This window comes from Myxocyprinus asiaticus, chromosome 2, assembly GCF_019703515.2.
Source record: "Myxocyprinus asiaticus isolate MX2 ecotype Aquarium Trade chromosome 2, UBuf_Myxa_2, whole genome shotgun sequence".
Classification (NCBI taxonomy): domain Eukaryota; kingdom Metazoa; phylum Chordata; class Actinopteri; order Cypriniformes; family Catostomidae; genus Myxocyprinus; species Myxocyprinus asiaticus.
In genome coordinates, this window is record NC_059345.1 from 5,344,985 (window position 1) to 5,364,849 (window position 19,865).

General features: G+C 37.3%; 1 protein-coding gene across 1 annotated transcript; it reads left to right on the top strand.

The window, feature by feature from the left end:
- Positions 1–1,465: 1,465 nt before the first annotated feature.
- Positions 1,466–18,732, top strand: LOC127454021 (B-cadherin-like). Its single transcript, XM_051720942.1, has 16 exons — positions 1,466–1,613; positions 1,713–1,827; positions 7,371–7,615; positions 8,592–8,732; positions 8,830–8,985; positions 9,167–9,311; positions 10,899–11,071; positions 11,154–11,282; positions 11,395–11,580; positions 11,847–12,091; positions 15,060–15,202; positions 15,286–15,513; positions 15,612–15,833; positions 17,305–17,435; positions 17,625–17,768; positions 17,849–18,732. The coding sequence occupies exons 1-16, from the start codon at positions 1,563–1,565 to the stop codon at positions 18,053–18,055; spliced, it is 2,661 nt and encodes an 886-aa protein (XP_051576902.1). The 5' UTR covers positions 1,466–1,562; the 3' UTR covers positions 18,056–18,732.
- Positions 18,733–19,865: the final 1,133 nt, after the last annotated feature.

The window sequence follows — 19,865 nt, forward strand, 5'->3', positions numbered from 1 at the left end:
AGAAATGGAGGGATGAGTATAACTTGTTTTTGTGGTGATCAACATTATGCCACAAATGCTGTCAGTTGAGCTTAACTTGTATTGAACCAGTTATTAAAAAAACGTTTGATCAGTGGCAGATTTAGGCATGAGTGACATGGCGGCATCTTGCGGGGGGGTGGGGGGCGTGTTGAAGCAGGTTTCGCCCAAGGCGCCATACAATCACACCCCCCCCCCCAACTGCTTCAACAACTTTGAGGGCGTGTTGAAGCAGTGTTCGCCCAGGACGCCATACAAGCTAGAACCGCTACTGCTTTTGATTTAGTGACCTTGAACAAAACTGAAAATAACAACTATGTATTTTGGCTCAAAATAAAGGTATTCTCATTAGCTACATAAATTTGCAATATTAAAAACATTATTGAATATCAGATCAAATTACCTCAATATCAGACTTTAGACACTGCATGCAATGATCTCATGGATCAGGAAAGTTTTGCAGTGTACAGTTACAGACAGGGTGTTAAGAAAAGTACTGTGGTAGTTTTTGTTCCTATTTAGTGTTTTTGGAGAAAATCAAATCAAATATACCTTTTACCCCATTGTACCCTATATAAAAATAAAGTAGCTATATTCTAATTCTAATTCCAGCAATGTCTAATTTTTAACATAAAATGTGTTATTTTGGTTTATGTGTCCGTTTTACAAAACTAGTAGTGTGAATCCATGAGTTGATTAATCATTCATCATTCATTTCAACAGAGACTTCTTCCGTCAGGGGGGGATTTGTCAGTGTTCACAGGAATGAATGGCATTTTTCAGTTTAGCAACATGAGTGAACACATCGGTTGCTCAAATAATCTTTTAAAGAGTGGACTGAAATAGGCTAGTAGTTAATGCTAAGAAGTGACTGTTTGCCCGCCATCTTTTATGCTCTGACAGAGTAAATAGTTTGTAAATTTTATTGGTAGTTCAGTAATCTGGCTATTTACAAAAAACGTAGGGGCTGTTCAAACCGAACATGTAATGCGCTAAAAAAAATTCCACGCCAGGAACGCTGGTGTCTCGAAACGCGTTTTTAAAGGTTGAGGTCAAGGGTGTACATTTGGCTTGAACATTTGGGGGGGTTACAGTGTGAATAATTTGTATTTGCTAGTTTTTATTATTATTTTTGGGGGTTACTTCCCTCCCATCCCCCCTGGAATCTACGCCCCTGCTTGAGGTTATTTTGAACTTGACCCAGCGTCTAAAATACACGCTTAATAACCAACGATAGACGTCTGTCTAGCGCTTGTTTACGTAGGAAAACAACTGGAAAAACAGCGCGGACGGATGTGAAAACAAGTTGGGTGTGAACGGCCCCCTGAAACGTTCTTCTTTACCTGAATGTATAGGCGTGGCTTAAAGGACCTGTATGACCATATTTGGAGATGTTAATTACCGGATGGGCGAGGTCACCTGGCTGAGTCAGGCTCGAAGCTACCTGATCATTTCCTCATTTACTGCACAGCTGCGGAAGGCTGAACACGTTTACGGAATAAAACGCTGAAGGACTTTTTTCATCCAAACTTTAAGCTTCTCGAATGGAGAATGTTATGATTGTGCGATTAGGAGTTATTGTTTTGCTCTGCCAGGTAAGAATATATGGTGGCGTCGATCACGTTGTGTACCGAAAGTGCAGCGAAGTTTTTTCGTTTTGTAATTTTTTAAAAATCCTTGTATTGTTTAATTAGGTGTTTTCGTGTGGATTCGCGGAGGAGTCATCATGTACACCTGGATTTGATTCGGAGTTGTTGGTTTTTAAAGTTCACAGAGAGCACCTTCACAGAGGGAAAAGACTAGGAAGAGGTAGGTTGTTCACAATTAACTTTGCATATGAAACACTTAAACTGAACGTTTTTATTTTATTTATTAATTTGACTATATTGTTTTTTATATATATATATTTTAAGTGTAAAGTATCGTAATTAAACCGGTTTTGTTATGTGTATCTGCCAGGTTTGCACTATAAATCTGGTCTCACCTTAAAGTTTTTTTTTTTACCTACTTTTCTTCGTGTAAGAACAAGTTTGTGACTTGTTTTCAGTATTATTTTATTCGCTATTGAATGTATTTCAATTGTTGAAACATTTTCTGTACTTCAACCCTTGTGCGCCAATGAAACAAAGTTACTCAGAGGACAAAAATGTCCGCGTTAAAAACTGCCATAATATTATACATTAATATTATTTTCCACTTTCAATGAGTTCATTTGTTTAACCAACATCAGTCCTGATCATAACTAACAAATATTCATTCATTTTCAGGATTTTAGCCCTTTTAAATGTCAGTTTGTTTATATAATGCCACTGTTGTTATGATTTTTTTTTTCATATATACTGATGTCAATGATTAGCAACAACATTGATTTTGATGAATTAATTTGTGCAGTGTCAGATTAAAAAAAAATAAATAAAAATAAATAACTTGCATTCAGGACCTTAGAGGACAAAAATGTCCACACACACAAAAAAAAAACCTGCCATAAAAAGATTATATTTTAGTATTATTTTCCACTTTCACTGACTTGGATTTTTTTAATCATAACTAATCATAACTACCAAATATTCATTCATTTTCAGAATTTTAACCCTTTAAATGCCAGTTTGTTTACATAATGCCACTTGTTTTTTTACACACACATTTCTCAATACACACATACAACACACCTACACAATTTTAGCTGCGTAATTTATTCAATTGTCCTGCAGTGCTCTATAATACAACAAACAGAAAATAGGGAAAAAGCATGTATTTGCTCCATAGGCTAAACATGAGAAAAATGGCGCCATCTGGTGGAAAATATTAAATGTTAATTTTGAAGCCAGGGCTCCAGAATGAAATCATAATATCATAGAATTCATGATTTCATGCTTTAATGGCACTGGGAGCAAATATTGCCGTTTCAATGGGGACGTTTTTGTCCTGAAGGTCCCGAGTGTAACTATTTTGTGTACATGGTGTATTATAGATGTATTATGGGAACTGAGGTTGAAACATCAAAATACACGCCTTTGGCAAAATGTATGCCGTTGGCATTTACACAGCCAAAATGATCAAAAAAACAAAAATGGAAAAAGACAAATGTCCTGAAGGTTGCTTAAGGGTTAATCTTTTGATAAGCACCGAGACATGAAGTGGGGCAAATCTTGTTTTTCCTCAAAAGATTTCGATGTTATGCCCTGGTTTCTGTTGCATTGGATTTCATTGCAACACCAGAAATACCAGCCTCAAGTTGTGGCGTATTGATTCTGTATTTTGAGTTGGGCAGGATAAGCTATTGTTAATTTGGGATAAACTAGGCCTATTTGAAAACCAAATATTTTAGAGCTCTCATATTTCAGAGTGTGGGGTTTCAGATCAAACTTACATCATGATTAGTTGAGTTGCTGCAGGTTTTATGAAATGTTAACGACTGATTCACATGGATGATCTCACTCATAATGCTCTCATTGTGAGTTTTGGTGTGTGTGGGAGACGTAGTATGTGACCAAGAGAGTTGAAACAGTTTTTACTTCCTTAAGGATCAAGGTCAGTAACTCGAGTAGGATTTTTACTGTTCTGTTTGTGCATTTGTTTCAATCGTGTAGAGATCAACTTGTCTTCATACCAGTTAGTGTAGCTTGTTTTCCCTTTTTTGTTTGTCCTCTAGTCCAGGGGGTCGGGACCCACTAGGGGGCCTCAGCACAATTCCAGGGGGGCCTCAAGATCTCTTAAAATTATTTAAAATGTGATCTAATAATTATATACAAATTTTAATCTAATTAAACTTACTGCAAATGCAAAAAATGTAAATAACTCCCTTCAACAGCTTGCTTTTTCTGAAGAATATACAGTTCTAGACATTGCCCTCCAAAAAAAAAAAAAACATTCAAAATATTAATAACTACAGTCTTGATCAATACAAAATAGGTTTAGTTTGAAAGCTTAGAAGCTCTTCTTTACATGCATGTAGCAGGCACGTGCCATGGGCTTTGAGACTGGGCGAGCATCAAAGATTTTTAATACACGTTATTAAATGCCGTGCCCAAAACGCGTTATACAGCTGAGTGTAATGTTGTGGAAATGTTACAGACGTAAATTGTTGTCTTAGAACCCACCAGTCAATGGAAAATTGTCACAGTGGCGAACTTCATTCTGGACAGTAATATTGCTCAAATCACACAAATAAAAGATTGTCACATATTGAGCCGAGCATGTTAGTGTCCATTTAAATCATACAATGAACCACAGTGCCAGAAGAGCTTGCTTTGACGTACAGCAAAAAAAAAAGATTGCCAGTTACTAGTTTCACTACGTCACTCTTCCCACAGTTCAGAAACACTGGAATGGACAGGAGCAATTAGCTAATCTGACCACCAAAGGCAACAATCTTAACCTGAATGCACAAGGCAACACGGCAGTCTACATTCCCTTAATAGATATATATTTTTTTTAAGCAGACACTGCGCCCTAACGTTAGAACTATAAAACAGACAAAGCATAGCACAAGATGGATATGATTGCCAGATCAAAATTTCATAGCCGCAGATTAATCAGAAACAATGACCTATTATCAATAACACAGATTTTGAATAAACATTAACTTACCTTTACTTGAACACTAAATCCATGCGTCTCCTTGCGAATGAATATCTCACTTTGTTGTAAAAGTCGCCCACTTGTTTGTTTCGATAGCCTCACTTTCTCGATTCCATTCAAATCAACTAATCCGCGTAGGTCGTCGATGCTTACACTATATCCATTTTAGCGCTTAATAACGCATTAGTTACGTGAACTTGAACATCTTGACGCTAAACAAAAATCTAGCCTATCAGATAGCGCGACTGAAGGAAGGAGCTTTTGATTGGCTTACTCGTTTTGCTTACCATTCAGTTTGAATGAATGTATATTAAATGAATGTAAAGTTTGTCTTTCTAGTAGGTCTACATTGTTTTTGGTGTCACGATTGAGTCATCGATATGTCAGTAAGTCAGGTGCTTTCCATGAAGAGTGATGCCAGTGAGAAGATTGCATGTACATTTTGGTTTTGATTTTAGCCCCTCATACGTCATTAAATATATGGCCCATTGGTCTGGGCTAAAGGGTGTCTGATTTTTCTTTCACCCCAATTTATAGAAAATTGTCATTCTGATGCTGCTTGATCAAGCCAAGAAAAATGCAGAACTACACTTGTGACTCTATCCTTTTTAACCTATGCCATTGTTTGGTTTCTGATTTTAAATTGATCCATAGTTTATCTCCGTGTAGTGTACACCTTGGAGGATGCACCCTGCTCAGTGTCCCACTAATGGTCGCTTATTCTTGAGTTAAGGGGTAGTTTTGTTTTCGCTACTTCCTTTCAACAGACCACTAATGGAGGGCTGCACTATGGCCATTTAAATACATGTGTATATTGGAATAGAGTGCTTGTTTGAGGGGATTTTATGCATTCTGATTTTGGTAAAAGGATTGTCAGCTAGTTTAGTTCTGAAATGGGTTAGTCAAACTTTTACCAAAACAGTGACCATGAAGTGCTTTACAGAAGATGTGACGAGAAAATAAAATGAGACCGTAAGAACTGGCATATCAGAATTTATGAAAATAATATAATTGGCTAAACGTAAGTAATGGGAGAAGATAATTAAATTCTCAAAGCAGTAGTAAATAAGTGTACACGTGAAGTGGTGTAGGACACGTGTGAGAGGTCCAGCGTGTTTGATTCTAGGGCCAGGCAAAAATATAGACTTTCTACTTTATCTTCATTTGTACGTTCGTACTGTCAATTCTTAAAATGCTAAGATCGCTCTTCTAGCTGCAGTGCAGTCCCCTACAATCAGATGTGTGTAAATACTTCCCTTTTGCTACAACAAATTCCTGTGATTAGCCACTGGCTGGTAATTTCTTAAATTTCTCTATCCAGTGTTTCAGTGGTGTAGTGGCATAGAAGTTCTGCATTGAGATCTTTTCACTGCATTCTGAGAGTAAAGATCTCTGTGTAATGTGAGTGCAAAGACTAGATCCAAGCAAACCATTTATTGTTTAATGTATCTTTTAATATCCTTTCTGTTCTTTACAGTCAGTGATTTATCAAAAACAACAAAAGAAGCATTTAGTTCTAATCGCACACAACATGGATGCTGTAAAGAAGCCATTCGACCAAACAAACGCTACTGTAAAAGTCACTGCCACAGGTCTTAAAGAGACAGTACCATTTTAGCACTTGTTCTACATATCTAAGTAAATACTTGTAAATAGTACAAATTAGGCATGTAAACTACAAACTTGTAACAGTATACTGTATATATGCAATATAATATGACATTTCAATACACCATATTTATTGATGGAATACTACATTTAAAAAAAAAAAAAGCTAAAATGTCACAAATGATGAAAAACTAAAGATAAAATGTATATGTCTGTAATTTAACAAGTTAGACTGTCCCCTGTATAATGAATAACCGCATTGGCTGAAAGAGAATTTCTTTCATACTGTATGCACGCAAAATGGACATTATAACTGAACTATACCCAAATTAATTGAAATTAAAAGCAAAATAGAACCATGATTTCGTGATGTATTGCGATATATCGTGACGTGTATCGCAATGCGTATCGTGAGGTGGCTGGCAATACCCAGCCATAATAAACAAACTTGAAAATTGCAAAATTAATTTTGAAACTGTTATAGTCTAGAAAATTTCACTAGTTTTTCTTTTTTATATATATAATATAAAAAAAAAAAAATGGGCATTTTCAAAAGATACAAAACAAAAATATACATATACACGTGTGTATGTGTACTTTTTTGTATCTTTTAAAAATGCCCATTTTTTTTTTTTTATATATAATATCGTTTTCATCCATTATAACGCCACAAAATATGATCTGTAGCACTTTACAAAAAAGCTGTATTTGTTAACATTGAACTACATTAGTTAACATGAACTTTACAATGAATGACACATCACTTATTAATATTGGTTAATGTTAATTCCAACATTAACATATTTTAACATTAAAATGTGTTAATGTATGGTATCTGGTAACATTAATGCATTATGATCTAACATGAACAAACTATTGTAAATGTAGAAATAAAACATTGACCAAGAACAAAAATATCGCTTAAAAGTTTTATTTGTCATATTCCCAACACCGCACACTGCAGCACTCGCTGACATGAATGAAATGTGCTATATATGTTCCATTTAACTGGAACAACTCTGAAACCTCCATAGCATTTATTTTAAAATGCTTAAAATATCACCGAAGGGATGCATTGTTGAGTACAACACCATCTGTAATTCGTTGTATAACAACTCTTTTCTGGCCTAATTTTGTGCCCATTAATTCTCTTTTTCTGACAGTAACTTTCAACACCTGTGATGGAAGATCGAGAACACTCTTTCAGTCCGTTGACAAGCGGTTTGATGTGAACATGGATGGAACTGTAACACTGAAAAGACAAGTTACTCTCCATGAAGGCCACAAGGTGTTTTCTTTGAACGCTTGGGACTCCAGTGGCAAGAAACATACAGTATTTATCAGAGTTGAGCGTGCACATGATCATGAGGTGCATCACATGGACACGGTGGTGCACAGCACTCCACAGGTACGCACAAGGAACTGCTGAGTAACATTATACAGGCCTGACCTCTGCTGGGCATTTCAGTCACTGTGTGTATTTGCTAATGGGTAGGTGTTGGAAATGGTTCTTATTCACAACTGGCTCCATTTGGGGAAACAAATCAAAAAATGAAATGCCAGAACTGAATCTTAATAATCTTCCAATTCTGTCGATGGTTTTTGAACTTCTGCACTATATTTTGACACTGTTTCCTGCAACAGTACTGAATTAAAAGTTGTTTTAGCTTGGATGTGAGTTTGCTGGCTGAATTGAATGTGATAAGAGACACAGGGGAATAAGATGCAGCCAAAAATTTACAATGCCTATTTCTATTGCGTGTAGTCTGATTTGCAAACTAATGACTGTTAAGAAATGTTTATTTTTAATGAATCAATTTCGAACTTGAGTTATCGGTTTAATTGTACTTGAGAAAATTAACCCAAACATTTTCATATCTGTCCTTTAGTTACACTGATTTCTTTTCAAACCCATGTGCTGTTTTTTTTTTTGTAGAACACAAAATGAGAAATGTCATGCTCCTTTTACTTGCACACAGTGACCACATCTGACATGCTCCCAAAAAAAAAAGCACAATTAAACTAGTCCATATGACTTGTCGGCCATATAATAATTTTGTGGAATGAACACCAAAATTTTAGTTAATTGCTGAGAATCCTGCTCAGCTGTAAAAAAAAAGAACTTTGTGACCGGATTTGAGTCCGTGAATTGAAATCGAGAACCAGATCAGTCCGATAAGGCGGCAAATACAGTTTGTAAATGATTGGTGAAAGAGTAGCCTTGGTCACAAAAGGAAATCGGACTAAACTTGAAAGATCTAACTTGTTTACCTCTTCAGAAAGCACACCATATTTAATTGATTAACAAATCACTCTTTCGGTTTTAGTGTTTTTAATGGTTTGAAACAGAGCAGTCCATGTCATTTAAACTTTTTGTTTTCCAGACGGAATCTCCCTCCGATGTTCCGGTTCTGACATTTCCAAAGATTTCAACCGGTCTTAAGAGGAGAAAGAGAGGTTGGGTTATTCCTCCGTTCAATGAACCAGAAAACAGTAAAGGTCCATTCCCGAAAAAGCTCGTCCAGGTGAGTGGAAATGTTAAAGTGACTGTTTAAAATGACACGTGAATATAAGAGGCCTTTCCGTTACTGATTTTGTTCTGTTATGTCTGTCTGTATTTAGATAAAGTCAGATTATGCTAAGGAAACTCGGATGGTGTACAGTATCACAGGTGAAGGGGCAGATCAGGACCCTAAAGGACTTTTCACCATTGACAAATTTACAGGGAATCTATTTGTGACTCAGCCGCTCGACAGAGAAAACAAAGCTTCATACCGTGTAAGTTGATTTTAGTCTTGGTTTAAAAATGTACAAAATGTAATAAGCAAAATAAACTAATATATATATATATATACTCTAACCAGAGACTCGAACCAAGGTCTTCTTGCTGTGAGGCGACATTGCTACCCACTGAGCCATCTCTCTCTTAACATGTCCTTATTTAATCCCTTGTCTTCAGCTCATAGCTCATGCTGTTGGAGCTGATGCGGATATCACTGAGACTCCCATGGAAGTCATTGTCAACGTAATTGACCAAAATGATAACAGCCCTGTGTTTACTCAAAATCCTTTCAACGGAAACGTTCCTGAAGCTGCTTCCAAAGGTATGCATACAGTGTAGTTTCTGTCAAATGAAATGACTCTGGATCAGTGGCGATTGCTTTAATTTAATTGCTTTCAATTTCATTAAAATTGCACAAATGACATTATCAAATTGCATATATAACCTCTCTATAATTCAGATAATTATTGTCCCAGCTCAATATTTCGGGTAATAAATGTGCAACAGCAAACAACACTTTCGTGATGTTCATTCTGTTGAGCATGATTATGTCCGTCGAAGTTTGTGGACGCACAGCCCATAGAGCCCCATTTGAATTCGTGCTTCAATGGGAGTCTATGGCAGAGGTGTGTCCGATTGAATTCAGTGGGGCAGAAGATTGATGCTCATTGGAAAAGAGGCTCTTAACGTGTCATTTTGGGTCCCTCCCGGACGCCGTGTGTCTCTGGGGGGCCTATGGGAACTTCATGAGCGCTATTTGCATAAGGGAAATGATCTGATTGTTGATTCGGCAGTGGGCTTTCAATCAACGTATTTCTATCCGAATGGAAGCCCAGGTTCTCTATCTGATGATTGGTCGAGCTCTCAAATGGGCTGAACCATGTAACAAACGGCCAGTCATTGAAACGGTGATGTGCGTGAGTGACAGCGTTTTGAATACACAAAAGCTATTCAATAGGTGCAGAGTGATGGGCGGTGCAGAAGAAATTGATTGCAGTTTAACACAATTAATTTAGTGATTATAAATCATGACTTTTGGCAAATGTATATGTTGTAAATAATAAAATTGAATGTTGAAGGTTCTGTATTTTTGGTATTTTATTTTCAGTAAGTTCACTAGTTAAAGAGCACCTGTTATGGTTTTAAATGTGCCTAATTTTGTTTTAAGGTCTCATACAATAGATTTACATGCATCCAAGGTCAAAAAACACTTTAATTTGCTCATAATTTAAATTGCAGCATTACCTTTTTTTCCCAGTGTCAAAAACGACTTGTTCAATGATCCGTTCTAAAGGATTCATTCTAAACTCCTCCTTTCAGACAGCATACTCTGCTCTAATTGGTCAGATGTCCCAGTCTGTTGTGATTGGTCTGCCACTTAGTGTAGTGTTTGAGGGCGGGTCAAAGCTGTTCGCAAGCAGCCAATGAAGACCAGAGGCGGGTTTTCTGTTACCAAATTACGTAGGTTAGTACAGGAAGTAAGTCTGGAATTACTAATGACTCGTTTCAGGTGTTCAGAATCGGTTCTTTCAATAACTCCATTTGTCATGCACTTTGATTTTTGAAATTTTGCAGACTTTTTTACATTCACAAAACAGCAAATCTGCTTTTGAGAGACACCGCTAATGTTGTTGACTTAATTTTGGAGAAATCAATAAAATCTAAATGGACCATTTTGTGCAAAAAAAAGAACAGACTTAACATTTAAGTTGCCTAACTAGACCACCAAAAAGAAACAACAGATAATAATGAAATGAATAACATAAAAAATTAAATATGTGAGTACACTTTTTAAACCCCTCTTTTGAAAACCACCAGCTGCCACTGCTCTGGATCAGCCTTTTAATTTGATGGAATTGAATGTCACTTTAGCTTATACCTCCTGAACCGTTTCTTCCTCTCTCCAAAGACTACGAATTTATGAAGGTGACAGCCACTGATGCCGATGAGCCCGATAATGACAACTCTGATGTCAGATACACAATTGTGAGCCAGGATCCAGCACTTCCAAAACCCAAAATGTTTGACATCAACACTGTAACTGGAGGGATCCGCGTGATCGAAACCGGCTTGGACAGAGAGGTGAGAAATTACGTCTGATGACTGGATCTCAAGCAATGATTGTAATGAAGGCTAACTCACTGTAAATTCTGTTCCCTTCCAGAAACATCCTAAATATACTTTGGTCATTCGAGCTGCTGACATGGCTGGAGAAGGTCGTTCAACCACTGGCACAGCTGTCATTACAGTGACTGACAGCAATGATAACGCACCCCAGTTTGAGCAAAGCACTGTAATGCACCTAACTTACATATATTTGCCTGAATCTGATTTGATTTATTTTACAACAATTTATAGTATATGCTGTACTGTATGAAACTAATACACTACACTGCTTTTTTTAGTTCACTGTATCTGTACCTGAGAATAAAGTGGGTGCTGAAGTGGCCAGACTGCCAGTGACTGATGAAGATGAACCTGGATCACCTGCCTGGTCAACCAAGTATCGAATCGTTGCTGGTGACAAAAGTGGATTTTTCAATGTCAGTACTGGACCCAGCCAGCTAGAGGGCATCATTACCACTGTCAAGGTACTGAATGCTCTTCATAAATTTGACAAGGCAATTGAGCTGTGATTGTCAATTTGTAGGTCAAAGGTCACATTTGAGCAATGACTGTGCATGGCTTTTGTTTTGAAAATCACAAGTAATGTTAATCAAAGGCCTTATTTAACTCCTAAATCCCAGAGGGAACATATGGCTCAATCTTAATTCTCTCGAGTTTTAGGACTAAAAACTGAAGAGGTGTATTAGTTATAATGACATACCTTAACATTTTTTTTCTTTTTCCATTTTAGCCACTGGACTTTGAAAAGAACAAACAATACATTCTGTCTGTGATTGTTGAGAACATTGATCCATTTGTCGGCTCATTGCCCACTTCCACTGCCACAGTCACTGTGAATGTAGAAGATGTGAATGAGCCTCCAGTGTTTAATCCAGCTGAGAAGGTCATTTCCAAACCTGAAGATCTTCCAGTTGATAGTGAATTGGTTACGTATACAGCCACTGATCCAGACATTGGAAAATCACAGAAGATATCGTAAGAACTATTGCTGCTTTTTAGAAATAAGGTTCCTAAAAGGGCTGAGCATTGTGGACACAAAGTGTGTGTGTATATGTATAAACATATATATATATGCATACATACATACAGTGGTGTGAAAAGGTGTTTGCCCCCTTCCTGATTTCTTATATTTGTGCATGTTTGTCACACTTAAATGTTTCAGATCATCAAACAAGTTTAAATATTAGTCAAAGATAACACAAGTAAACACAAAATGCAGTTTTTAAATGAAGGTTGTTATTATTAAGGGAAAACAAAATCCAAACCTACATGGCCCTGTGTGAAAGTGTTTGCCCCACCTGTTAAAACATAACTTAACTGTGGTTTATCACACCTGAGTTCAATTTCTCTAGCCACACCCAGGCCTGATTACTGCCACACCTGTTCTCAATCAAGAAATCACTTAAATAGGACCTGCCTGACAAAGTGAAGTAGACCAAAAGATCTTCAAAAGCTAGACATCATGCCGAGATCCAAAGAAATTCAGGAACAAATGAGAAAGAAAGTAATTGAGATCTATCAGTCTGGAAAAGGTTATAAAGCCATTTCTAAAGCTTTGGGACTCCAGAGAACCACAGTGAGAGCCATTATCCACAAATGGCAAAAACATGGAACAGTGGTGAACCTTCCCAGGAGTGGCCGGCCGACCAAAATTACCCCAAGAGCGCAGCGACGACTCATCCAAGAGGTCACAAAAGACCCCACAACAACATCCAAAGAACTGCAGGCCTCACTTGCCTCAGTTAAGGTCAGTGTTCATGACTCCACCATAAGAAAGAGACTGGGCAAAAATGGCCTGCATGGCAGGTTTCCAAGACGAAAACCACTGCTGAGCAAAAAGAACATTAAGGCTCGTCTCATTTTTGCCAGAAAACATCTTGATGATCCCCAAGACTTTTGGGAAAATACTCTGTGGACTGACGAGACAAAAGTTGAACTTTTTGGAAGGTGTGTGTCCCATTACATCTGGCGTAAAAGTAACACCGCATTTCAGAAAAAGAACATCATACCAACAGTAAAATATGGTGGTGGTAGTGTGATGGTCTGGGGCTGTTTTGCTGCTTCAGGACCTGGAAGACTTGCTGTGATAAATGGAACCATGAATTCTGCTGTCTACCAAAAAATCCTGAAGGAGAATGTCCGGCCATCTGTTCGTGACCTCAAGCTGAAGCAAACTTGGGTTCTGCAGCAGGACAATGATCCAAAACACACCAGCAAGTCCACCTCTGAATGGCTGAAGAAAAACAAAATGAAGACTTTGGAGTGGCCTAGTCAAAGTCCTGACCTGAATCCTATTGAGATGCTGTGGCATGACCTTAAAAAGGCAGTTCATGCTCAAACCCTCCAATGTGGCTGAATTACAACAATTCTGCAAAGATGAGTGGGCCAAAATTCCTCCACAGCGCTGTAAAAACTCATTGCAAGTTATCGCAAACGCTTGATTGCAGTTGTTGCTGCTAAGGGTGGCCCAACCAGTTATTAGGTTTAGGGGGCAATCACTTTTTCACACAGGGCCATGTAGGTTTGGATTTTGTTTTCCCTTAGTAACAACCTTCATTTAAAAACTGCATTTTGTGTTTACTTGTGTTATCTTTGACTAAAAGTGTGACAAACATGCAAAAAAATAAGAAATCAGGAAGGGGGCAAACGCTTTCACACCACTGTGTGTGTTTGTGTGTGTGTGTATAAATAAAAAAATGACATTTTTGCAAATTTTTCCTTATACATTTCAAAAATTGTGCTCTAACATTTCAGGAAGGGAAAAAAAATTGTCTTTGCATAAGTGATAAATAATGGTGACAGTTATTTCTTAAATCACTTTTTTAGATTTTTCTTTATTTCTGTTCTGTACCTTTTTTTTTTTTTGCACACTGATTTGTGAGATTCTGTCTGTGCAAAAGATGTGCACCAATCACAATAGCAAAGTAAACATCAAAAGAATTCTGAAAAAAAAAAAAAAAAAAAAGAATAATTGCAACTTGCTCCGGTTTAGAATTTGCACATGCTCATCACGATTTTGAGTTTAGTTTTTTTATTCATTGCGCAGGCCTTTTTTTGCCCCGACAAAATAGTTATTGTTGGGGATGTCCCGATATCATTTTAAAGTAAGTACCGATACTTTCTTCTTGGTACTATTAGGTTATGAAATTCAGGAAAAAAAAATAAAACTTTCAATTTTATCATCAAAATGGTGTTTAAATAAGGAATTTAATCTTTAATATGAAAGTATAACAATGATTGTATTTTTATAAAATGGTGATTTTATACAGAACTTCACAGCACAATCCAATATACAACATCGGATTTATTTTTGTCAAATAAAGTGCTGCATCACAGATGTGAGTGCTTAATTTACTTATTATTTTTTTAATTATTAGCTTATTTTGGCGGCACTTTTATTTGTGTTTGTGTTATGGCGGTAGCTTCCCACTCTGGAAAAGCTGGTCACTACATAACTTAGCAACCTTTTGCAGTTTAATAATCACTATTTAAAAATGTAGTCTGTATGTGCCTCATGCTTCAAAGTGAATTAGCACTGTACCTGCTGTCATCTGCTACAAACAGATAAAGGTATGAGCTCTTTGTTTTTATGTCCGCACAACACCAGCTCCGCATTCACAAGTACTCTCATTTAAAGTTATGCACATGCAAACTATATATTTATCTCATTAAATCACAGCTTTTTCTGTCATAACATCACTAGGACATAATGTGATTTTAATTTGTGCACTGAATGTTTACGTAATGACATGTCAGATAGTATCGTAGCATTTTTACGAGCAGGAGTTCAAGTACATGAGGCGCGGCCGGTATCAGACCTGATACCGGTATCGGGACATCCCTAGTTATTGTACAAACTTTGATAATCCCAAAAGTTTGTCTCTTTATGAACTTTCCTTTTCTAGTTTTCACTTGTTTTAACCTGTGTTTTAATGCCTCACAGGTATAAAATCGGCAACGATCCTGCCGGCTGGCTTAATGTAAATAAAGATACCGGAGCGATCAAAGTCAAGATCCTTATGGACAGAGAGTCTAGCTTTGTCAAAGATGGAAAATACAAAGCTATCATTTTGGCAACTGATAATGGTAAATTGTGTGTTCATACAAAGAAAATCTTAAATTCTTACTAGAGTAGCCTTTTCTAAGAAGTTTGTATTTTATATATGCAGATACAGAATTTCCAGCAACTGGCACCGGAACCCTGATAATTGAATTGGAGGATGTGAATGACAATGCTCCATCTGTTAATGAAAGGATTATTAAGATTTGCAATCGTGAGTCAGTACCAGTCAATCTCTCAATAACTGATAAAGATGGAAATCCTTTTGCTGCTCCGTTTAGTGTTGAAACCCTAGGAGACACGAGTAAAAACTGGACTGCCGTAATGAATGACACCGGTAAGGATTTACTTATGTATTGGGATGACTTTGCAATCAAGTCTTTAAATAGTCAGTCTCTCTGCAAATTCTCACTATTATATTGTGCCCATTTTTAGCAACCGGCATTGTGCTGATGCTGAAGACTCCATTGGAACAGGGTGACTACAATGTAGTCCTGAGGGTTTATGATCAGCAGGGACTATCCCAGGACAGCTCCATTCAAGTATCTGTGTGTGACTGCACAGGACAAGAAGTCAAATGCAATGAAAAGCTAGCTGTGGCAGGGTTGCCACTTTCTGGAGTTCTTGGAATCCTGGGAGCCATCTTGGCTCTGCTGTGTATGTAATTTCATTCATGCATTTAAAGTGACAGAGGTCATCTGTTTGTTTTCTTTGCATGTGAAATGAGTAACAATGCTTTCGTGAGGGATTGCTGATTTCCTTTCAGGTCTATTGTAGTCATTGCTGCACCATCGCAGAGCATGTATTACATTGTGAAGGCCAAAGTATTCTTCGGTTTTCGATGTCCCGCTACATCTTTCGCACAATGAGCATGATGCAACTTTTTTGCAGCCCAGTTTTTCCAGACAAGCGGACAGTCTGCATCCGTGCACGTCATTTGCCCGCTGTTGACTGTATTTAAGAGTATAACAAAGCAGTTGTAATATCCATACGGATTCGTGGTCAATGGAGTATACTTTTAAAGACGTGAACACTCGACAATGCAAAAATTCTGATTTATTCATATTTTTTCAAAAACTAAATTTGTAGCTTGTATGGAACGTGACTATTGGGGATCCTTTATAAGGTAATGCAGAGTTGTAGGTGCTACACGTGTCCAGGAATGGCATATTTGGGCCTTACATCTGACTCTTATAATTACCAACTGGAATAATGGTTATCATCTTGTGCACTTTAGAAATGAGCTTGCTTGAGACGTCAAGTGCCTCTCCTTGAAAGTAAACAAGATTCAAGAATAGGGAGTTGTAGTCAATGCATCATCCAAAACGAGAACTGTTAATTAGGACAATTCCTACTTCTAGAAGTGGACAAGTAATCTACACAAAGGAATTTTTTGTTCTGTTGCATGTGAATTGGATGCAATTTAAAATACCACTGCTTTAACATAAAATGTTGGTACTTGGGTTGCGTGGTATACAGGTACTAACGAAATATTGCGATACCAAAAAATTTAAAACCGTACGATATCATCTTGTTGCTAATTTCGGTACCACTACAATGAGATTTGGCAATTATTCAACAAAATCTTAACATGGCCAAGTGTAATCATTTAAAGAGTGAAGGATGTCATTTTGTTAAATTAAAATGCAGTCTGCAAGCGCAGCACGCTTCACGATGAACGAAAGGTGCTGCTCTGCTTATGTATTCATTTGACACGGTTCTGCTGATTACATTTAAATAAAACATAAAACATGGCATCCTGAAAAATAAAAATGGAAATGCAGAATTTGCAACTGAAGACTTTAAGCAGTTATTTTAATCAAGTCCTTTTATGTGAGTTCATCAGTAGTCTGAGGCTATTTATTTGTTGCCGAAGTATCGATTTGGAATCGGTACCGGGACTTAGTATCTTGCCAAAGCCAAAACTGTGTTATCGGAGCAACCCTAGTTGGGACTGGACAGGATTTTTTTTTTTAGTTCTGAACATTTGAGATTAAAAGATCAAGAACAGTCCTATTTTCCATGATGTATGACCCTTGTTAATCACTTTCGAAATATTCATTAATGAATTGCAAAAAAAATGTTTCTTGTAAGTTTGTTGTAACTTTGATTCATTTTCCTTCCACAGTGCTTGTTCTTCTAGTTCTCTTGTTCCTGAGGAGGAAAAGGGAGAGTAAAAAAGAGCCACTCCTCGCTGAAGATGATATTAGAGACAACATCTACTATTATGATGAGGAAGGCGGTGGAGAGGATGATCAGGTTAGTTGGAGTTCAAAAACTGAAACTTCTGGTGGCTGAATTCATTAGTATTTCAAGGTTGGTTTTGAGACAATGTAGTTGGAGCTTCCTTTTTGAACTCTCAGATTGCATAACAGACTGTTCCTACTGTGTCACAGTTTATTTCCTCCTGTGGTTTATTCTGTTTCATATCAAACACTTTCTACACAGGATTATGATTTGAGTGTGCTGCATCGAGGCCTTGACAATAGACCTGAAGTGTTCAGAAATGACGAGGCTCCCACTTACTTTGCTGCACCTCAATATAGACCTCGACCTGCCAACCCTGATGAGATTGGCACCTTCATTGATGATGTAAGTGTTGAACATTTCTTTAGACCCAACAAGTTCTGAGGAGTCAAAATACTAAACGTGACCATTTTTCTGGACCGTAGAATCTAAAGGCCGCAGATAACGACCCCACTGCACCCCCCTATGACTCCCTCTTGGTGTTTGACTATGAAGGAGGCGGCTCAGATGCAGGTTCTCTCAGCTCCCTCAACTCTTCTAGCTCAGGAGCGGATGTAGACTACGACTTCCTCAGTGATTGGGGCCCACGCTTCAAGAAGCTGGCGGACATGTATGGAGGAGGAGAGGATTAAGTCATCTTCATTAGAGTTTTATTTGCAAGGCTTGTTTTTCTCCTAATGCAAGAGGCACATGGATCATTTAAATATGGAAAATGTTTTATACAAGTTTCACTTTATGGTCTGGTGATTTGCATGTTATGTTTAACGTTGGAACTGGATTGATAGCACTGTTCACCTCAAGGAAAGATTCGTAGACCTCCACAAGTGTTTCCTTTTTCCTGGGAGCAGTCTTGGCAGGAACTTGGCTGAAATGTTTTGGGTTTTTTTCTTTTTTACGAAGCTCCCACTTGAAAAAGAGAGGACTATGTATTGTAAGATTGATCTATGGGTAAGGAGCTGTAAAACAGCTCAAGATGCTGGTCTTAAATTTTAAGCTGTTTACTTAACATACTTTATTCAAATTAATGATTTTGTAAAATGAATTTCCTTCAACTTTTTGTTAACTTCCACTACTTTGGCATTAAAGGATAATGCACAGCATGAACGATACTGTCAATTTTCCTTTTTTTTGAAAAGCACTGATGTCAGAGTGGTGACTTTTTTTTAAATGTTTGCAGGCATCCCTTTCATTTTACTGAACTGCAAGAATGTTAATGACTTTATGTATTTTTCATTCTTTATGTACATGTTATATGCTTGTTTAGACTAGTTTTACAAGGTTCCATATTTTATTAAACAAGTTACTTGAATTTTTTAGTTTCTGAATGTTTTGTTCTCTGAGGCTTCTTACCCTGGGTTAACCGAAGTTCTAACGTGGCCCTTTGTTTACACCTGATATTAAAATCGGCTGACCATTTGTCATTGGACCACCAGAGACGGATAACGGTTTATACCTGGGGAAAAACATGATTCAAATGTGTCCCGTTAGAACTAGCAATTGGATTTAGAGGGGAGAGTCTTATGGTTCTTTAAAGGGTTGTCTGGGACATGTTGGCATTTACGCTGCAAATGCGATGTGGTCACGTGCATTATTACCTTTTTTGAATGTGGTTTGTGTGATAGGAGACAAACCGTTTGTGACCCTGTTTACATTTGTATTTAGCACTGTCTGTTTGTGATGCAGCAAGCTGATGCCATTTACTACAAAATGGAGCATAGCAGTGCATGTCTACTTTTTCAGGCTTGGTTCCATAAGGGTTTTTTTTTTGTTTTTTTTCTTTTTTTTTATAAAATACTTCAAGATTTCTAAGCAATGAACCAAACCAAGCAGCTCTGAGATGAGTCAACATATTATTTGAAGCAAAACATTATTTGAAAATTGGACAAAAAGACAAAGGTACAAGACTGTGTACTTAACGTCTTTGACGAAGGTACGAACTACAGTCACATGAATCATTGCAAATTATGTAATCGTACAGACATTTGACATTATTGATTTTAGGTTATATATTGAAACAATATATTAAGGTTATTGCAATATATTCAGGTATATGCACAAGTTTGAGAGTGTACAAAGACCTATTGCATCATTAGCCGCTTTTCCACTTTCGGGCAAGTGCAAGCCAGGGCCAATAGCCTCGGACCTTGAGCCGCAAGACCAAAATCGATCTGCGTTCCAACTAGGGTTGTGCAAAATTGAATTGAATTGGCCACGCCCAACAGGAAGTTGAAGTGGAATGTCCTGAATTGCAATTCAAAGAAATTCCAACACCGTCACACTACACAATTTCATTACAAATAACAACATTACTATTTTTGACCAAGTATGCCTATTTATTCCCTAATAGGTAGAATTGTTTTCTACTAATAGACACAAAATTTCTCTCTCTAAATATATTTTGTTTTTATTGTACAGCGCAAGAAATGGTCCATCACGTTGTTT

Excerpts from the sequence above, each read along its gene's own strand:
- LOC127454021 (XM_051720942.1), top strand. The coding sequence starts at position 1,563 with ATGGAGAATGTTATGATTGTGCGATTAGGAGTTATTGTTTTGCTCTGC. Across the intron at positions 9,312-10,898 it reads TCCTGAAGCTGCTTCCAAAG|ACTACGAATTTATGAAGGTG; the intron begins GTATGCATACAG and ends CTCTCTCCAAAG. Across the intron at positions 17,436-17,624 it reads GCGGTGGAGAGGATGATCAG|GATTATGATTTGAGTGTGCT; the intron begins GTTAGTTGGAGT and ends CTTTCTACACAG.